We start from the raw sequence: 21,539 nt of genomic DNA, 5'->3' as shown, positions 1-21,539 counted from the left end.
AGTCTAATATCTCATATATGCTAATTTCTGATTTGTCAATATTAGAGATGCAGGTTATAGAACAGTAATAAAGCAATACGAAAGCTTTAACATCTGTTGATTTTGAAAGGGTAATTTAAGCCAGGATACTCAACATAAAAAATAGATATTTTGGACTTTAGTAATTTCCGTTCAAGTCATTAAGGTGAACAAATACCTAAATCTTCTACAAGGAAATAATTTTACCTGCTGTCCTAGAATATACCTTTCCAGTTCTAAGGACTTTACTCAGGCTCTACTAATTATCAGGCTAATGGGGCAGATGTGCAAAATTGGCAGAAATGGTCCTTTATGTTCCACAAAAAATGAAAATCGTCAGTTCTTTAAAAAGCCACACAACTTTTTGTTGTGTGCACTACTTTCTATTTGGCACTGTTAAATAATAGCTACATAATTCCTGGGATTGAAGAAGCCTGAGAATTTTTTTTCATTCATAGGAGATCAAAGTATATGAACTTACCGTTAGCATGTCATCACATTTCATGTCCGGTGTATCGCCATCTTCACTTTTATTGTAGAATTTTCGGAAAAAATTGAATGCCACGACAGTATACAGGTATACGACAACAGCTAATAAGCCAACAGTTAATACAAGCTGGAAAGCAATGTGACATTGAACGTGTATTAGAAATACATCAGTGGATTTACTGATTAAAAGCTAATGGAATCCACACCTCATACCTTTCTTATCCTCCCAGTGGGGAAACCAATTTTCATTGTTTCTTTATTTTATCAAGTTGCCAGATTATTTTATGTAAAACTTGACAACCTAATTGGCTAATAAATACATACTACGACTGGAATATGAATAAACTCTGATTTAGTTTCATATCCCAATTGATATTAATGATATTAGTAAGCAGCTTAATATGATCATTTTTCTATCATCTAAATATTTGGTACTAGATGCTACATTAAATATGTTCTCTCTTTTCATAAGGTCTGTTCCCTTTAAATAATTTACATTCCTAATAAAAACTGTATTTTGTTATAACAAGAGGGACTGTAAATCATGTTTTCTTTCAGTTACATCCTAAAACTAAATAGGAATTGCTTCTAACATCTGGAAATGCACAACCACTAATAATGTGTAATATAAATATTAAAAAAATAAAACTAAGAAGTCTGGCTTTGTTAACATAAAGCAATGATCAAAGGGAAAGACAGTTTAATAGCTAATAGCTAACACTATTTTGAAGGCTAATTTTCTCAAGTGTATAAACAGAAGTCATGGTTTGAAAGGTCTTCTTTCAACTCTATGTAATCTTTCTTTAATTCCAAACTAAACTTTATATACATGTATATATATGCACATATATGTATATATATAAACACATATTTTATGGAATATGTATATATATGAATATACATAGAATTTGTATGTGAATATGTATTTTTTTAAATGTGATTTTCACCAAGGTGGTAAAAATATATTTCCGGTTCTATCACAGAAATTCTAAACACACTAAAATACATTATTTTTAATGTCTACTTCCTCTGATTACAACATAGCCCTGTGTTCCTAAGTGTGGGAGCATATATTAAGTCTTTAAAAAATCAGTTTATGGGATTGCCACGTGTACATTACTGATAAGAGGAAAAAAATCAAATTGTACACTTTAAATACATGCAGTTTATCGTAAAAAACACCCAAATCCCCCCCCCCAAAAAAAAACCCAAAAAACAAACAAAAAAACCCCCAAAAACAAACAAAAAAATCACTTTATAATTATCTGGAAAAATACATGTCTCAATAGAGGGCTTAATTGACTTCTATGAATTAAGTACAAAGCCACTGTAAATTTCTGCATGTTTTACTTATAAGGACTATTAAGCTCTATTTATCTTTACAAATGAAGATTTGATACCTCAAAAGGAGAAGTAATAAAGTTTAGAAATAAAGAAACGTTTCGACATTGAGGGCAGTGCCAGACTTTGTGTGTGAAGATACCCCACAGAGTCAGTATCTCCCGTTCTGGGAGCTCAAAACCAATTTACTAACTGACCACTGAATGAGCATAGCACACATTTCGTCACTGGATTGCAATGTGCCATGCGTATCACACTCATATTCAGAAACATCAGTGACAGACCTAAGAACATCGTGCTGAGGTTTAGAAAACCTAAGGTCACGATACTGTGAATTTAACCATGGACGTGGTTCAAGGTGTTTGGAAGGGCACTGATTTTAAAATGTGCTGGATTATAAAATTCTGGAAAAGAAGGACTCTGTTATTGTAAATAACTAACATAGAATGTGTGACCTCCCGGTGGACACTTGATAAGTTGAGAATGAACGGATAAGTTTATTAACAATGAAAGTTTTAACATTACAAATGGGTTGCATTAGAACATGAGCTGATTATCTGGAATTAAGCTGGCTTTTCTCCAAGTAAGCATGAGCTTGTCAAGGGTGAAACTTTATTATTCTTTTTGCCCAATTTAAAAGTGGAGAAAAGAGCCCCTGAATATCCAGTTTTAAAATATTATATTAAATTAAGAAAGGAGCATCTCATGTTTTATTACTAACATAGCTAGTGTGTTAGGATGCTGCAACATATTTTGGTTTCTGCACAGTATTAAATATAGCAAATATCATATTCAGAACAAAATAACTATTTCCCTGAGTGTTTAATGTGCCGGGGCCTGTGCTAAGACCTCCACATTTATGTTTTTATTTAATTTTCACAAAACCCTGCTAAAGTCAGTACTTTTATTGTACTCAGTTTACAAAATGAGGGAGTTGCGATTTAAGAACGTTAAATAATGTACCCAAGGTCACACAGCTAATCGATCAAGCCAAGACTTGAATGTAGGTCTGGAGGACTCTCAAACTACAAATCTTCATAGTTTATAGGAGAAAAAGTACAGATCCTCTGTTCACAAAAATCTTTACAACTGGACATGGTCATTTGAGGTTTGGTTTTACTTCTGTCGGAAGAGTTGTTGCTTTTTCAGTTTTTGCAGGGGGAGAAGTAAAGATAAACTTTTACCTGTTTGCCATTGTGAGTTACTGATGACAAGATGGTTCTTAACGTCTTGAATCCCATAGCAATGTCAAGCAGATGGGCAGCAAAGAAAAAGTTGTTATAGTGTCCAAGGACAGACATAGTCATATACCAGGCAAGGTAGAGGAAGGACTAGTAAGACGAAACGACAGAGAAGCATGTCAGAAAACAGAACACAAGCTATCGTCAAAAGCTACTCTGCTCTCATTCTATTATAAACCATTCCATTGGCTTTATCTTCTTAGACTATAAATGCATGTAATTCCAATTAGTTATATCAGTTTGTCTGCATATTTTATTTTTATATAGTTTGTTCTGCAAGGTTCAATGCCATTCTCTCCATTTATATTGGAGTGGCTGTTTTATCCTCCCACAGGGAAAAAATGTATTGACTTACTACTCAGCAGCAACTTACTATGTCAACCTTTGAGAGTTTGGGCCAGATAATTCTTTGTTGTGGATGTCATCCTGTGCACTGTAGGATGGTTAGCTAGCAGCATCCCTGGTCTCTACCCACTAGTTGCCAGTAGCATTCCCCTTCCCCAGTCGTGACAGCCAAAAATGTCTCCAGACGTTGCCACATATGGCTGAGTTGGGGTGGCCTCCTTTTTATTCAGGGGTGTTGCTTCCATTGTTAGATGAGGAGTTAGCTGCAAGACACCTTACTTAACAGTTGGCAGTTTTAAAGATACTTCAAGACTTGATTTTGAGCTCTTTGGAGGGTTCTCTAAGATAGCCAGAGTTCTGGGCCCATGGCTGGGTGAGGCAGGGGTAGGGACAGAGGCAGGAGTATTTGGGGAAGGGGTGTCACAGGTCTTTAGGAGAATGGAACTAAGGTTCACTAAAAAAGCCAGCGCTAAAATTAGAGTGAGATTTTGAGAGTATGTGAGATGTCCAAGGAAGAAAGCACAGCAGCAAGAACAGCAGAAAGCCTTAGGGGATGTTCTTACATTCCTTTCTGTAGGAGGTGTGAGAAGATGGTAAAAGAATTAAGAAGCAGTCATGAGGGGATGGGCTGAGATCTGACAGCAAAAGGTACGGTCACGCTATTCAGCCATGTTTCATGGTTCTCTAGCAACCTCCCATAACCAGCAAATGGCAACATAAAACCAATGGACAGTAACAGTGATTTAAACTGAAAATTCTAAGAATCAAAAAAGTCAAGCTATTGAGCCAATGAGCTAGTATAATGCACTTCTCTGCCTTGACAGCTGGTGGCTTTTAGTCATGGGTGATTTTTTTTTTCCATTATATTTGTATATAAATGCGGGCCCTATGTTTAACTCACAGGCTCTTTGATAAAAGAAGGATCCGTTAAGTTAAAGAAAACAATAATTTAATGTACCTAACTTGGTGGAAACAAATGGATTGCAATTAATGTTAAAAAAAAAAAACTTTAAAAATTTATTTAGAACTTTCTAACATCTATAACACTTTTGAAGGATGCCACTGCTCAACTAAAAACCTGAATGAAAATACATGTGAATCTGCATCTCTGTTTCATATTCTTGTGTAAATACATTTTCACTTTAATCTTTCAGCCACTGAAAGAAATGGTATGAGAGAGGGGCTGACGAATCATATATTTCTGTGGGTCTTTCTCATATATGGTCAGTATGAAACGAACTGATATTTGAATAACTTTCTTAAATAGCTGTCTTTCCACCTCAAAAGCCCAGCAAACTCATCTAATCCGAGTGCGTTTTACTTTGTGGGAATGAAGTTGGCTTACGTTGTCAGTGAAAACGACTCCTAGTTTCCACATTTGATACTTCACATCAATAGAGTTCAGTCTGGAAAGACAAAAAAGAAGAATTTGTAGATGCGTATGTGAAGCAAAGACTCACAGGCTTATAAGAACCTGCTGGCATTCCCTCTCCGTGAGGCGGGGCTGGCAACCATCTCAGGAGACGAGCTGTAGCTCAGCTGCCCAGGGAACAGCTAAGAGCTCTGTGGGAAAATGTATTCCAGAGTGTTGTGATTTTTGTTTTTTAGAGGAATCTTGGAAAACAAAACAAGGCATCACCATGTCTTCTATTATATAAAAATAGTCCTTTCTTTTTGACCTTTTCTTTTCCTACATTAAATATAAGATAAACACTTTATATATGACAATTATTCCCGGACACTGTACTAAATTAACCAACATAGGTATATCAAAAGTTTCCTCCCTTTCTTTTTTTTTTTTTAAGATTTTTTTTGATGTGGACGATTCCCAAAGTCTTTATTGACCTTGCCACAATACTGCTTCTGTTCCATGTTTTGATTTTTTGGCCATGAGGCATTTGGGATCTTAGCTCCATGACCATGGATTGAACCCACATCCCCTGCATTGGAAGGCAAAGTCTTAACCACTGGACCGCCAGGGAAGTCCCTCTAACTTGGATTATACATTCGTAATGGCATCCCAACAGAAAGATTTTTAGTTCAACTAATAAAAACTTGTATCAATGTCCACATTTATTTTACAACTGTGCTGATTTTGCCAGTGAAAGGGCTTATTCACTTTGTTTTTGTTTCCTTTTGCTTTCAGAAATGCCCCCTCTCTATTTCCTTCTCTATCCAAGAAGGAATTTAACCCTTCCCCTTGGTTTCCATAGCACTTTGTGGTACAGACACCTCGCTCTGTAATCGCTTTCCACATTGTTTTGCAGCCGTAACTGTGTGTGTGTATGTGTACCGATGCCTTGCTCACTAGTCTGTGAAATCCCCAGCACCAAGCATTCTATGTCACACACTGAATGTCTCTCAAGAATATGAATGAATGAATCTTGACATAAACATTCGTGATCTTGCAGATTAAAATGAACATGTATTATAATATACTTTTTAACTTTCATTTTTTTCAGAACTTGTCACTGGTTTATGGGGCTAGAAATTATAATTCTGTTAGGCTTTCCAACATGCCAGGGAAGTGATATGATAATAATTCAATATAATATTGGTGCTATTTTCAAAAAGGCTTCTCTAGACTTACTGTTTTAGTCTTTAATTAATCATTTCTTAAATCTTAAATCAATCTTAAATTACAAGTGCAAAGATAAATAGTTGATACTCTAAGCTGACTTCTTAGGAGACTTTTCCCCTTAGTGTTAAGGTTTAATTTACTTTAGCCATGGATTTTTTATTTTAAGGAAATAAAGCTGTCTTTGAGTTATAATTAATTTTATTATTAAATAACATCTTTGTTTCATGCATATTTACAATGGATTTCAATATAAGAATACTTTTTCTTAAATAAAAAAAGGAGATGGAAAAAAAAAGCCACAGGACAAACTACATCAGAGCATGATTACTTCCCATGAAAGCAATCCAAAACAAGGTTTTATATCAGGATGTCTGAATTTCCCATAGTAGTTCTTATTTTGTTTAAAAATTTACTCTTATGATTAACAGGAGCTTTGCTAGATGGTTTTGAAATATAAGCACCCCTCTCACTCCACGAAGACACAAATGAAGAAGCATGCAGGCTTTCAGGCTGCTGGTGGCCATTCTATCCCCAGGAGGTGAGCTGGCCACCTATTTAAATGTGCACATACCAAGCCCTATATATCTGACTGATAAATAAATACATGTACACACAGATTCATGAATCATCCTTGTCTGCAAATTTTCACATTAAGATAATACTCATATAGAAACCAGATAATCTTTTAAAACTCCATCCTTCTAAACACTTTAATAAAGGAACACTACATGTAAATTTTTTCCTGGTAAATGTGTGTTATTTACTGGATCTTTATTCTTCTAACTTTATTATCCATATTTAAAGATATTAATAAATGTCACATTCATTTCTTGGTACTTTGCTAGGGGCCAAACCTGCAAACATTTACTATGTAAAACAGTGGAAAATTCCACTACTTTAAAACTGTTCATAATAAAATAACAGTCTAAACTTTCCTTCTCCTTTTTCAGACTTATTTTCTAGAGTCACAAATATGACCACGGAAAATGCGTAATTCAGTAGAACTATTTAATTCTACATTGCGTCTCAGGGATCTGAAAATGTTGGTGGGAGACTGACTCAGCACCCTTTGCAGCAGTCCTTGTTTTACATGACACTCTAACACAGGGCCTTAGTGCCTCGGGGCTGTCAGCTGGGTTTCATCTCACACACAGTGAGTAGTCTTGAAGAACCATATTTGTTTTCTTAAAGTACCAAGGTAATATTTTAAATCTGAATTCATAATTTGCTATATCTTTGCTTATCTAACTACTTTTGAACTGGGTTTATATTACTTTTAAAGGCCCAAATAGCTCTAATAAGGCTGCAGAGAGATAAAAAGTATAAGACCAAAGAACTCAGTCAAAATTTTTTTTTAATGCTAACTAAAATATTTATCTAACACAAACTAACCTTTCTCTACAGAACCTTAAATATTTATGTTTTCAAAGAAATTATCACATACCTAATTGACTGATACCTTAAATACACAGATAAGGGAATGTAACATTACATTCCTATTATGTTTTTTCTAAAATTGTGACGTGCCTACAATGAGGAATTACATTTTAGGGACTTCCTAGGTGGTGCAGTGGTTAAGAATCTGCTTGCCAATGCAGGGGACACAGGTTCGATCCCTGCTCCAGGAAGATCCCACATGCCACGGAGCAACTAAGCCCACGCACCACAACTACTGAGCCTGTGCTTTAGAGCCCACGAGCCGCAACTACTGAGACCAAGTGCCACAACTATTGAAGCCCACATGCTTAGAGCCTGTGCTCCACAACGAGAGAAGCCACCATGATGAGGAGCCCACGTACCACAATGAAGAGCAGCCCCTGCTCGCCCCAACTAGAGAAAGCCTGTGTGCAGCAACAAAGACCCAACACAGCCAATAAATAAATAAGTAAATAAATAAAAGAAAAGAAAAGAAAAAAAGAAAAAAAATTGCATTTTAAAAAGCATGTAGGCTTTACAATTATTCTACAATTACAGTTGATTAAATTTACAAAACAGAAAGATATATATATGTATATTAATAATGTACATGTGTGTGTGAAATTCAATCTCAGGTGAATTCAATTCAACTGGTTTACATCCTTCTAATTATATCATAATATATTATTCCATACAAGCCCTATATAAGAGTGCCTCATTTCAAAGTAAACTTTCCAAGTAATGACAGCACAGTACTTCAGCCTATTGTCTTTGCTATATAAATAAAACACAATTATAATAAAAGGATATGAATTTTGAACATTTCTAATAAAAGGTCTACATAGCTCACTTTTCCAAAACAAGAAAATTAACTTCTTTTCAAACAGGAAGTATTTAAAAAGGTCAAATATTATGCTTTTGCATCTTTGACTTCGACTTAAGTGGCATTTAGGAATAAAAAGCAAATCAAGAACATAAATATTCTTTATTTTTTTCTTGTTTTATGTAAATAACAAAAAAGGCACCTTCAAAAATTAATAGATTAAATCTAATGATTCCATAGTCACAAAAATACCTGGAAGTACAAAAGCAGACTTTATATACAGTCTCTGTTTTTCTCATCTCTCTACTCCTCTGACACTGAAAGGAAATCAATACACTAGCTAGTTCAGAAGTGCATTAATTTTTCCTCCTTTCCACCTAGACCTCGGAGAGAGCAGAATTAACACTCACACAGCCGACAGGGAGCTGTCTTTCTTTGGCTTCTTCTTTTCCCGGGCATCACTGAAGTCCAAGGCAGCTTTGTCCATGCCAAGTAACTCACTGATTCTGTCTCGGCCGTAGAACTCTCCATATTTATCCATAACCTGGGGCAAGAAGAAAAGCATTTTACTGGCCTCTATCATTAAGTGATTGCATCTATGTATACACATGCAAACATCCAATTATTTTTATACCTAGCATATATTTGTCTTACTTTCAAGTTCACTTAAAAATCTAGCTTACGGCTCGTGTTCTGTGATCACACTGCCTAACGTCTAAGCGAACTTATAGTGTTGTAAATAATACCTATCTGAAGAACAAGATTTCTTATGCAAGAGAGAAAGGTATGCAAAAAAAGAGGATGGGCTTAAGTAAATGGGTAAAGAGGTGAGAGAAAATGGAATAAAGTAACTGCCACCAAATTCATACTTTGTGCCAAGAAGTTTGACTTGCTTTTCCCTCCAGGGACTGTCATAATATGTAAGTTTCCTATAATTAGCATCCTACTCTGCAGATAAAGAAATTGTATCTTAGAGAATACAACATGCCCAATCTTGGCTTGGCAAGAGATGGGGTAAGGAAGCATCCAGGCAAGGCTGACTCCCAGCAAAGATCTGCATAGAGCATGGCATGCCACTGGGCTGGCCATGACAGGCTGGCATCCTCTCCATGGTCTCCATGGTAACCATATAACTCCCAGCATAGTATCCTGACTCCAGTCATTCTTCAGTAACACCTGAACCTGGAACCTTGTCACCATCCTCAGGTCCTCAGTTTGATTCTTATCTGGATTATGGATTCCTTGTTCATCATTAGAATCACTTATTAGCAACCCCCCTCGGCTTCCTTGCCCCTCTCTCTCCTTTCACTTTCGCCTGGCCTTGCCCAGGTATTGGGTTTTTTCATCCGTGCTTAGACGTGGACTCACCGATCACCCGCGAGCTCAGTACCTCTGTCTCTGACTCTCAGCCTAGGGTTTCTATACCATGAGGATCCCGCACATCAATGAAAATGGAGGCAACAGGAAAAAATAATGAAAGAAATGCAGGAGGAGAGAGAGCTGGCAGTAAAAGACGGGTAAGAAAGCAAGGAACAGGAGCATAGGAGAAACAAAGGAATGAGAACCAGGGAAAGAGAAGGGGGAAGCTGAAGTAAGAGATGAGAGTGGATGGAGGAAAAAATACGTGAACGGAAAGAAAGAAAGGATTAGCAGAAATAAAAATGAGCTTTTTCTGAATGTATACAATTAGGTACATGAAAAGAAAACCGAAAATGGCAACGGTAGTGAAAAAGCCTATGCACGTACACTAGTTAGATTCATTAAAACAATTTGTTTTGCGTTACTCTCATAGCACTGAAAATGGGCGGGGCTGATCTGAGTGGGAGTTTTCCGTGGCTTGTATTTGCACCCAGGAGAACCAATTGGGCCCTACAGCAGGAATGCCATGAATAGTCTCAGCTGTGATTACAATCTATTTACTTGACTCTAGATTTCTTGTTTCCTTCAGAGAAACTCTTGCTTTAATAACTTAGAAGCCGCTTCTTTATACTGTTGAACAACTAATAAGAATAAAATATTCGAATTTTAACCTACTTAAAAATTATTCTTTCAAAGCTCTGCCTTCATTTGGATGTGCTCATCTGCATTACTACAATGCTACGACTTTGTGGTGACAAGGAGACAAAAAACTTACACCAAAATAAAAATCAAGAAACACACCACTTCTTTCAACTGGAAAGTCTTGTTTGTTTGTTTAATGTGCCTCATTTTTAATGATGTACTTGATTTAAATTCTTGGCAAACTATCTCCCTTCAGATTGGTAACAAAAAATTTGCAGCTGCCAGGCACCAACCACCCTCTGAGAAGCACTGAACTGGTGGAATCAAAGGGAAAAAGACCACTTCATTCCATAGGTATCTGTGGCCATTCACCCCAGACTCTATGAACTGGAGCTACAACTCATCATGGAACATGGCATGAATTGGGTCAGTTTTGCAAGTGCAGGGTTCAAAGAATAACCAGGATCTACAAAATAATGATTACCATATTTTACAATGTAAAAGTACTGGTACATGCATTACTGTACACACACACACACACATATATATGTAGATCACTTTTAAAATATATATGTATGGCATATATCTTGTGTGGAAAGAAGAGCAGAGATAATCCTTGACTCTTGAAATCAGAGCTTATGTAGGTGCCACAGTCTGTAGCCGAACTCCTAATCTGCACTCTTTCTACCATCCTCTGATGCAATCTGCATCCGAAGAATAAAACTTCATCAAAGTAAAAAGGTCTCTGAAGTGTATATAAAGTAAATAAAATTCAGTCCTTTGTTGTTATACAACAACTTTACTTCTTTATTTTAAGGGAGGATCCCAGACCTGGTGACTTACCTGTCTTATAAGAAAAGAACCTTCAGTCAATTTCAGTTACCTGAACAAATCTCAGAGAAAATTCTTACCAATTCTTGTTACTGTACAGACGGAGCACTGTTTAGTCACCTGAGTGAGAGGATGGGTGGATGAGCAGTGCTTACTTATTTTTTAGCTGTAGAGTATGGATTTCTTAGGAAATTTTTGAAATTCATACTCAGTCCTATTTCCATTTTGAAATGACATTAACAGACAGATGAAGCATGCCTCAATATCTCATTCTACACATGAGCCACAGCAAATTCAACTCTGATTACACTCTAGGAAAAAAATAGAAAGTTTAAGCCCTCTAAGTAGTATTACCTTTCTTTTAACAAATTTGTCCCAGTAGTTGTTAGGAAATGACCTAAAAGATATAAATGCATAGTATCATTTAAAAAAATGATAAACAACAATATATTGTTTGGAATAAACAAAATATTTGAAGTTATATATAAACATGTATTTCTCCATTCACAAAAATTACAATGAATTTTTCCCATAATCTTATCCCACAATTTTCCTATAAGTATATTAAATATTATTTTAAGTGTTAATATATAAATGTAAATCACAAAAAAGGCTATGGGCTAATATTGTAATAGAGAAGAATATATATATTCTTGAGCTCATATATTAATAAGCAGTCTTGTTATATTTTTTATTTATGTATCATGTGTCAATATATACACGTCTTTGTCAATCATCTTTAAAAACTAAAGTATCTAAAAATCTGTCGTTGTTTCTCTTATGAAGTAAAAAAATCTCATTCTCACCAGTTATCCTCAAGGAAACTGAGCATAGCATCATCAAATGACCCTGGCATCTTAACTAATATAGAGTCCTCCTAAAGGGACAGACTTGATTTGATTTAGCTAGAGTTGCTAAGCAAAATATTGAGCATTTAAACATAACACACAAATAAATCATCCCCGTTTGAAAACCCAGAACTTATTAGAAATCATACGTTCAAGAATAAGCAAAACTAATCACAATCAAAAGAAGCTATTTCACGCTTGAGTACTACAAACTACTGAAAAATGCTGTATCACTAATACCTCTTATAGTGTAACATTAGACTTTCGTGATGGATTTACATCTGAAACAGCAGCTAGTAGTTTGGATCTTGATCTCACAAGGCTAAATAATTAGTATATAGAAAAAGTATTTGTTTTTCTCTTTTATAGTATACATGTCATAATGCTTAGCTAGTTATATGCTAGGCTGCTGGATGATACCCACTGAAAATTTCCAACTTAGATTAAAAGTGTGAAATTCAATATTTTTGCCTGTAATGCTACAGCTCTTTCCTTAATGAATAATTTTGCCTTCCTCTATGCTTTTGGATGAGATAACCCCGCACTGCGGGTTGTGTACCTCCAGCTACACACTTCCCTGAACACTGAGTAATGGATGTTAAGTTCCATCAGCGCTGTGGAAATGGACTCAAAGCCATTTTTGATGGAGGAATTCAGAACACAGAGGGCAAAAATTGATGGCATCCATTAAGAGGCTGATGGAGCTTAGTCTTTTGATTTTCTTGGCTGAATATATAACTATTATTCACCTCTGCTAAACTTTTGACAAATCTGCAGGAACTCCGGCAAAGTATTTTATGCCTTGAAATTTTTGAGCACAGAAATGTCTCATCTGACTCTTTACTCACTGTGTGTTGATTACGAGTCTATCCCACTGGCCTTTAATATCATCTTCTGAAGGCTGTTCTGTAATATAAAGTCCATCAAATTCCAATTTTCGAGCTACTTCCTTTTCTCGCTTAAAAATAACCAGTGGGACCTACATTTGAAAAATAAACATGTTAAAATTAGTTTAGATTTACTGGCATCTCTTGTGGTCACTATCTTTACAAAACAGCTTTTGGAAAGAAATATTTCCCATGTTACTTTCAGGAAGGTAAAAACTGAGTGAAAATGAATCAGCTATATTTAGGCAGAAAGAGGCATCTAGAGGTTTTCGATAAATAGAAGATAGTATAGATATTATATATATATGCATATATTTTAAAACACATAGAGGTTCATGGATAATTGCATTAACGAAATCAATTTTAAATATTAAAGGGAAAGATTATATAAAATGGCTTTTGTTTTGCATATTACATATACATATATATGGATGCAATAAAAAATAGTGCTGTTACTAATGTTCCAAAGTGCATGTGTGTAAAAAACTTTTAGAGTTTTATTTGAGAAATCTCTTTAATAATTCCATGCGCAGCATGCCCATATGCTATTTTGAAATAAATTTTAATTTCAACATCAGCAAAAATCTTTGTCAGTTTGCCAAACTGTCTCCCGAATTTACTGATTCCCTTTTCATATGGACAGACTTTACAAAAGGCACAGGTGCAAAAAAGATGCAGACATTCTGGAAGTATCCAAGAATATCCCCTCCTCCCCCTGAGCAAACAAGGGAAGGATAGGGAGGTAGAGGAGTTTCTGAAGAAAACTTTACATTCTAGTCTTTTGCCCTGGACCCTGGTTTTTGAAAAGTCTTCTAGAAGCTCCCCAATCAGAAGCAGGGGACAGTGAAATACAAGCCCTGCAGCAAAAAGGTGTCATGTTTGGAAAAGATAAAGAGGTTTGCAAAGGTGATGGGCAGCCCTGAGCACTCAGACTATCTTGAGTTCTATTCACCACATTATAAGGTTTGCTTGGTAGGGCTCTAGGGATGGAGCTGCACTATTTCCTGGGTGACGTGTAACCAATTGTAAAGCATTTCTGCTAAGAACGGTGAGATACATACCTAATAGCAGAACAATCAAAATGACTCGGAGGTCCAATATGATATATTTCTAGGATTCCTACTACACTGAGTATTGCTAGGACACAGAGTGAGTGGGTCCCTTCTGTGGGGTCAAGTTATAAGTGAAATTGGCCATATGTGAATAACAACCAATATGTGAAAGAAAACTACAGTGTGACAGCCACATCCCCTTCCCATGGCAGCCTGCAGCCAGTGATTGGTCAACACAGAGCTCTAAGGGCCTGGCTCCAATGCCCCAGCCCAGGGCCACCCTGAAGGGGTCTCTCAAGTTCAGAACAGAGGCTTGTGATGTGCCCTGTTGGGTCTGTACTATAGCCCCACTTCTCCCTCTTCTCCTTGCTGCTTCCTCTCCTTGCCCCACAGGTGTTGATGGAACATTCCCTAATAAACTATGTGTATATAACTTCCATCTCAGAATCAGCTTCCCCAGAAGTCCAACGTGCAGCAGACACATGCTCACACAGACACACACAGGTTCCTTGGTGCCTTACTATCTTACTTTCAAGCAGTAGTATCCAATGATGCAGAAGAAAGAGATAACTGTGTGCAGAATGGCTAAGATGCGCAGTGTGGGCTCCATGTAGCCGCTGCTCTCCTCCAGCACGTAGTGAACTGCAATGATGCTAGGCGAGCCGCTGTCCAGGCTGCTAACCTTGGCATTTTCACTGGAGCTGCGAGAGGGGAGCTCCTTTCCTTCAACCACAGAAGAAGTGGAGACCTGATTCAAACCATTTAAAGCACAGTCAGTTCACCTCCTCTGACATCAGGGGAAACAAGAAACACTGGAAACCCAGCCTTATCAGCAAATAGCTGGATGTGAAGCCACTACACAATGAAAAGACTAAAAGCAAAGGCTAAAAAGATAGCTTTTCAGAAACCAGCACAGGGAACTATTTTCAATATCTTGTAATAACCTATAATGGAAAAGAATCTGAAAAAGTACATATATATATACACATATATATAGAAAAAATATAAATATAACCAAATATATATATGTAACTGAGTCATTTTGCTATATGACTGAAACTAACACAACATAAATCAACTATACTTCAATAGAAAAAAATAATGGCAGATAATGAACACATTTAAAAAATTCCCTCTAATTTAACCAGATGTGAGGATTCCAATGCATGCAGGAAAAAATTAGATGGCTAAGCTGCCTTCTCAATGATCAAAAGAATTTACTGTAATATGGATATGTCAGACCCAGATACAGTAACAAATGAGATATTTAGCCAAATCAGGCTATGAGTACTGTGAGTAAATCCTCTGCAGATCCAACATTCTTCAGTGGGGGCATTTCTCACTTAGGGTGAAGGAGCAAATCTATCCCTGCTGTACTAGATAGTCAGTGATGTGTCTGAGATTCAGATTTTCATTTTCATCAAAATACATTTCAGAGTAGATTTCGGTGTGCTCACTAGTGGATCTGTGAAATCTTTACATTCAATTCAGTCTTTCATATTGGTTATTAAAAGACTCACACGTACGTACCTTATAAAAGAGCAAGATGAAATTGATTGCAAATGCGACAAATAAGGCTAACATTCTCATGTTGTAAAAGTTGCGAGCAAAATAGTTCTGAAGGTGAAAAAAATTATTAAAAGGTCACTGAATCGAGAGACTTGAAATTTGCAGACAATTGAAATAAAGCATTCATGCATTTACCCAAAACTATTTCTCAAGGGCCTACCGTGTATCAAGTCCCATGCTTGGTGCTGTTGGCGTAATCGTGAATAAGAAAATTTAAACCACCACGGAGGAGGCAGATAATAAAGAAGCATACTCACAGATAAAAAGCATAATTTCAGGGAATTTTAAATGCTATGAAGAAAAATCTATCAGGTTAAGGACTGAGGGAACAGGGGTGCTATTTAGACAGGTGCTCGGGGAAGGTTTATCTTAGGAGGTGACATTTTTGCTGAGGCCAGGATGCCACTGGACAGCAGTCAAGTGAGCAAGTAGGGGAAGGGAATGTCAGAGAAAGAGCATGGAGGGCAAAGGTCCTGACTTCCCAGCGATGCTGGTGTTTTTGATGGCTAGTGAGGAGGAAGCCCAGTGAGAGGAGAGGCGAGTGGGAGGGAAGGAGGTCAGAGAGGTGAGTGGGGGACACGGTTCTGCAGGCCTTTGATTAAAAGTCTGTTGCCCCTTCCAGTGCAGTGGTTTGGTGTCTGATATCTGGGACCACACTGCCTGGGTAGGAAGCCTGACCTCACCACTTACTTGCTGTGAGATGTGGACAAGAGACTTAACCACTCGTGTAGCACCACTTTTCTCATCTGTAAAGGTGGGATAACAACAAAACCTTCCTCATAAGTTTGCTATGAAGATTAGGTAAGTTATTATAGGGGGAATTTGGTCATTAATCTTATCATAATTGGAATTATTATTCTATTCTAAATGGGATGGCAAGCTCTTGGAGGAGCTACAGAGGGCTTGATGCAATCAGATGATGATTTGGAAAGATGATGCCAGCTACTGTGTATAAAATAGATTGGAGGCAAGCATGGAAGGCAGGGGAGCAGTCAGAAAGTTATTGCAGGATGCAGGGAGAGATGATGTTGATGGTGGTGGCCTGGACCAGGTGGTGGCCGTGGAGATGGTAGGAACCCGGCAGACTCTGGATATATTTGCAAGAGAGAGCTGAGAAGAATTATTGTTGGATTGTATCTGAGGTAGGAAAGAAGGAGAGGACTCAGAAATGATCATTCTGGATCTGGGGGTCTGAGCAACTAAGTAGGTGGTTGTTGCCATTTATTGAGCTCTGGAGGAAAGAAAACACCTAGAGAAGTGGATGTAAGGAAAAAGATTATGGGGCACACCAAGAATTGGTTTTAATATTAAGTGGGAGATGACTATAAAGTATCTACCTGGGTATGCTGGGGCTTTAGCATCATACGGCCATAGAAGAATGATATCTCGTTATCTCTCTCCATGGACACACCCCATTTAGATGGTGTCATCTCCCCACACATGACCCTGAATTTTCTGCCACCGTTTACAGGACCAAGGTTGGCCACCACATCCAAACCCAGTCAGTCACATTGGTTCTCCTTGGAAGGTGGGACTGGGTCATAGGTCAGAGTTAGTTACTCTGGGTATCTGAGCTGGGAGGTCACAAAGACTCTGGTCACGAGGGCCCTGTGGCACCTGGCGTGGCCATGATTAGGCTTGTGCATGCAAACAGGTGAGCAGAGAAAGTCATATGGCAGGGAAGTGGGAAAGTAGGAACTGGGACCTCTGAGACAGAAGGATGGAAGAAAAACCTCAATTACGTGCTTTACTCAACTATAGTTACACATACTCTTGAGGGACCCACTGGGGCTGCTGCAGCTTATTACAGCGCCTGTGCAACCTCACGTCCTATCCAGACCACACCTGCAGCCGTGGCCACTGTGAAACACATCAAACCAGTGATTACCTAGGGTTGCCTCAAAAACATGTGTTCTGTGTACTCGGTATTAAACAATACAGGAAACACACCAGGTAGTTTAAGAAAATGTAGTTCAAACTATTAATAAAACTATGTATGTATAAGTGATATAAAATAGGTCACATATATATGCTTTTATCCATAAGCAGTTAGAATCTATCGTTACTGAGAAGAACCCATTTCCCTTATAGGTGAAGTTCTATACTACATGAGTTTCCTGTCTACTTTTTTCCTCAAAGGTTAAATGTGATCTTGCCTTTCAAGTGGCTTTATTATGGGGTGTTGTTCTTAATTTCTAGGTCTGGTATTATTGGTCAGTACCTCTTGTAAACCTACAGTTTTATTCCAGACACTCATCTTTCAACCTTTTCCTGCTTTAAAAAATTATATATTATATATAATAGTTATACAAACATACAAATAAAAGGCCTTTCAAACAAAATTTTTAACAATCCCATCCTGTAGGAATAGGAACAGAGATAGAGAACTACATCCCCTTTCTTTGTTTTCCACATATGAGTATATACATATTTTCTTAACTGGGGGAGCACTTCTGCAAATTGTTTAGGACACTACAAAAGAAGTATCTTCTCCCTTTTTGTTCTTTCATTCATTTACTTGTTTCCATTTAAAGAATAATTTTGAATAGATTTTCTTCCTTCTTTTCTATTTTTTTTCTTTTTCTTTTTTTTTTTTTTTTAATTTTTTGGCTACACAGTGCAGCATGTGGGATCTTAGTTCCCCAACCAGGGATTGAACCCACGCCCCCTGAGTTGGAAGCACGGAGTCTTAACCACTGGACCACCAGGGAAGCCCCTAGACTTTCTTATTATCAGTGGAGAGTTGGCTCACTGCATTAATATTTTTATAACTGGATTTTTAGCAAAAGGAAAATGTTCTAGAAAAACTGACTAACCCTGCTCTGAAACAATGATATTAATTACTTGTCCCTTAAGAAGGTATGTTTTGCTAATAATGTATTACAGAGCCTTACACAGTGTCCTGCAAAGAGGGAGCCTTGGGGTGTATTTATTGACTTGCCCTAAAGTCCTTGCAGGAAGACACTGGCAGTCACTAAATCACGTGGTCTCGGGTCATGTGAATGTGTGCAGAGATTATGGGTTTGAGGATAGGGAGCCGTGGTCCACGGCTTCCATTTTAACATATAGACACTAAGATGCGCAAATACAACACACTTGCAGGGCTGACTTTGTTCCCTGGATATTTGCTGCACCTGAATGATTATGGGCTCACAATGTATCAGTAACAATATCCATTCTAAAACATCTTACTAGAAGTTTCTGTTGATAGGCTATGATTTTCTTCCAGAATGCGGACTCAGGAACTTCCGGCTCTCCGTATCTGTGTGTGTGGAGCTGCCTCAATTTTTGTTTACCCTTGTCTTCTTTGGCTTTTTCTTCTTTTTCTCCATCTTCTCCCCTGTGAACACGAATGAAAATTAGGCCAACCAAAAAAGAAAGAATGGAACAGGTTTTGTGCCAAAATATACAAACAAATATTTAAATCACAGTATCAGTTTTAATAACTAATATCTCTTCCCATGAATTATAATATTCAGAATTTTAGAATTAGGGGTAGGAGTTCTTGCTTATCACAGCCTACTATAGATGGATAATTCTGTGAAGTTTAAATCTACAGGACAATTTACAGGCTTCAGTATCTTTGTATCTATACCTAGCCCATTCCTTTCCAATTGTAGAATAAAATACTTAGACGAGAATAACAGTGGAGACTTTTTTTTTTGGCTGTGACTTATCAATATACCTTCCTTTTAAATTATAATTGTAATGTTCAGTCTTGAACACTGACTAGCTATTAGCACTTAAAATGAGAGGCAACTGCATTTGGTTTTTCACATATATGAAGGATATAAATATATGAATTTTGCAGACAATAATGGAATTAGAAGCACTGAAATTTGACACCTAAACCCCTCTAGGTACAAAATACCAAGCTTCACAAAGAGATGTAGTCACATATGTGTAACCCACATAACATAACCCACCTGAGCTCTACCTAACATTATTTTTAGCATTAAAGAGTGCTGTGCCCTGTTACATTCGTCTACATTTCACTCTAATTGTCATCTATGTGGCCATTTTTGCAACTGATCCAACAGTTCAAGATCTATGATGATGAACAGTGCTGACAGGAAAGAACAGACGACAGTGGCCCCTGTCTGAGGCCTAATTCAAACGGACCAACTACAAAAATACACTTTTCAGACAATCAAGGAAGCTTAAACATTTAGCAGGTATTAGATGGTATTAACGAATAACTGTAAAATTTGTTCAGTATAAATAACATGGTTTGATATGGCACGATATTTATGGTTTTTATTACAGTTCTTAGCAATTAGAAATGTATACAAGGTATTTATGGGTGAGATGACATGGTGTCTAGTATTTTCTTTAAAATAACTTGTCCTATAGGAGGCCTAAAATGTGTGTGTGTGTGTGTGTGTGTGTGTGTGTGTGTGTGTGTGTGTGTATGGTATATGGTAGGGAGGGTTAGCAGGAGAGAACCAAGATGAAACAAGATTCGCAAAATGTTAACTATTAAAACTCGGTGATGGGTACATGGGGGTGCATTATAACATTGTCTCTTGAGGGTGTTTGAAAATTTCTAATAATAAACTCTTTTAAATTTCCTGTTCAAATAACTTGGAAGTAAAAATGATTTTTCCTGAAAAAAGTGATAAATTATTCAAAAGGTGACTCAACTGATGTCAAGCATGCACGTGAAAAAGTTGAATAAAACTGTTTTCCATGAAATATAACATTAGAAATAGGAACGATTTCTGAGTTATATCATTTACTTGAATTGTATTTTAACTTTATAGGTATAACTAAATTAACACAATTCTAAATAAACATTTGCTATTCTAAAACAAACAAATAAACAAAACAAACAAACAAACAAAAAACCAGACAATGAAAACAGGCCAAAGGAAATAACAGAATAGAGGAGAAAAATAAAATGCTACATGAGAATGCTACAGGTGCACTACAAACACTTAAAAATTTGATTTCCCCAATTGTTAAAAACGTGCATATAACACTATGTAAACTTGGGGAAAGATGCAGGTTTCAATTATTAACAGAAAGCCAGCGTTCCGAGGAAATTATACATTTTAATTGCGTCATAGCCAGCCCTTCACTTCTCATTGCTGCATTTATAACTGTGCTCCAAGGCACCAGGAGTATTGCTGAAAATGAAGTTTCCTGGGTCCCAGACCGGCTGATTCAAAATCTGTGCTGCAGCCCAGGAATCTGTGCCTTTAACAGACTCTCCAGGTGGTTTTTACGCAGGTGGCCCTGGGACTGTGCATTGAGGACCACCACGCCCCAAGAACTCTACGCAGAGGCATCCAGAACGTTTGTCCCCTCCCTTCTTTACAAGGACAGAATAGATGCTCGATTTTAAACAAAGAACTACAGGAGTCAGTCATCTTGCAGAGAGCATCACATGGAATCACTGAAGTCTTTTCTGCTGAGAGAGAAACACACAAGCAGAATCCTCATGGCACAAGAAAGTTGGGAGTGGCCTACGGGGGGGGAGGGTGTCTATGCTTATCCCCGCCCACGGGCTGAGGCCCTCCTCTGAGGTGACAGATGTCATCCTGCAGCCCGAGAGTCTCCACCACATCCTCTGAAGAGAGAGGACAAGTGAAAGACACTGACACCAAGGAAAGGATACAAACTACACCTACTCGGCTTTCTCAGGTTCAGATTTGCTTTCTTCTTTTTCTTCCTTTGCTTCTTCTTTTGCCTTCTGCTCCTTGGATGAGTCCATGGGGAAAAGAGAAGCAGAATTACCCATCACCTTCGAATGAGTTCCGGGAGCCCTGTGACCCTGTGTCAAACTGTGACCTATAAATGATACCCTCCTGCTTCTATTGAGAAAAAACCGCCGTGTGTGCCCTTCCTTCTACTGGCCCACGTGTTTCCCCTTCCCCACGCCTACCTCCCAGGCCAGCGGTAGGTACCAACATGCTGAACTCCTTCCCGCTTTATTTCACAACTACCTTCTTTCCCTCATTCACCTACTCAAACCTTACTCATCCTGCACCACCAACTTAAGTCCCACTTCTTAAGTCTCATCTAACTACTCCAAACCACGCTGAGGTTTCCATTTTCTCAACACAGGGAATACTGTCTTCTGTCTATGCTACTA

The 21,539-nt window shown here is 37.5% G+C and overlaps 1 protein-coding gene across 1 annotated transcript in view; it reads right to left on the bottom strand.

Moving 5' to 3' along the window:
• The window catches only part of RYR2 (ryanodine receptor 2), a 549,009-nt gene that overhangs the window by 25,052 nt on the left and 502,418 nt on the right, over positions 1-21,539 (bottom strand). Inside the window, exons 94-103 of the mRNA XM_057736978.1 lie at positions 21,076-21,143; positions 18,635-18,782; positions 15,404-15,490; positions 14,403-14,621; positions 12,783-12,913; positions 11,441-11,483; positions 8,665-8,798; positions 4,780-4,840; positions 3,033-3,179; positions 500-634 (exon numbers count right to left, since the gene is read on the bottom strand). Of these exons, the coding sequence (XP_057592961.1) occupies positions 500-634; positions 3,033-3,179; positions 4,780-4,840; positions 8,665-8,798; positions 11,441-11,483; positions 12,783-12,913; positions 14,403-14,621; positions 15,404-15,490; positions 18,635-18,782; positions 21,076-21,143 (1,173 nt within the window). The remainder of the gene's footprint in view (positions 1-499; positions 635-3,032; positions 3,180-4,779; positions 4,841-8,664; positions 8,799-11,440; positions 11,484-12,782; positions 12,914-14,402; positions 14,622-15,403; positions 15,491-18,634; positions 18,783-21,075; positions 21,144-21,539) is intronic.

This window comes from Hippopotamus amphibius, chromosome 5 (genome assembly GCF_030028045.1).
Source record: "Hippopotamus amphibius kiboko isolate mHipAmp2 chromosome 5, mHipAmp2.hap2, whole genome shotgun sequence".
Lineage (NCBI taxonomy): Eukaryota > Metazoa > Chordata > Mammalia > Artiodactyla > Hippopotamidae > Hippopotamus > Hippopotamus amphibius.
The sequence above is the reverse complement of the archived record's forward strand: the minus strand, read 5'-3'. Positions and strand labels throughout refer to the sequence as shown.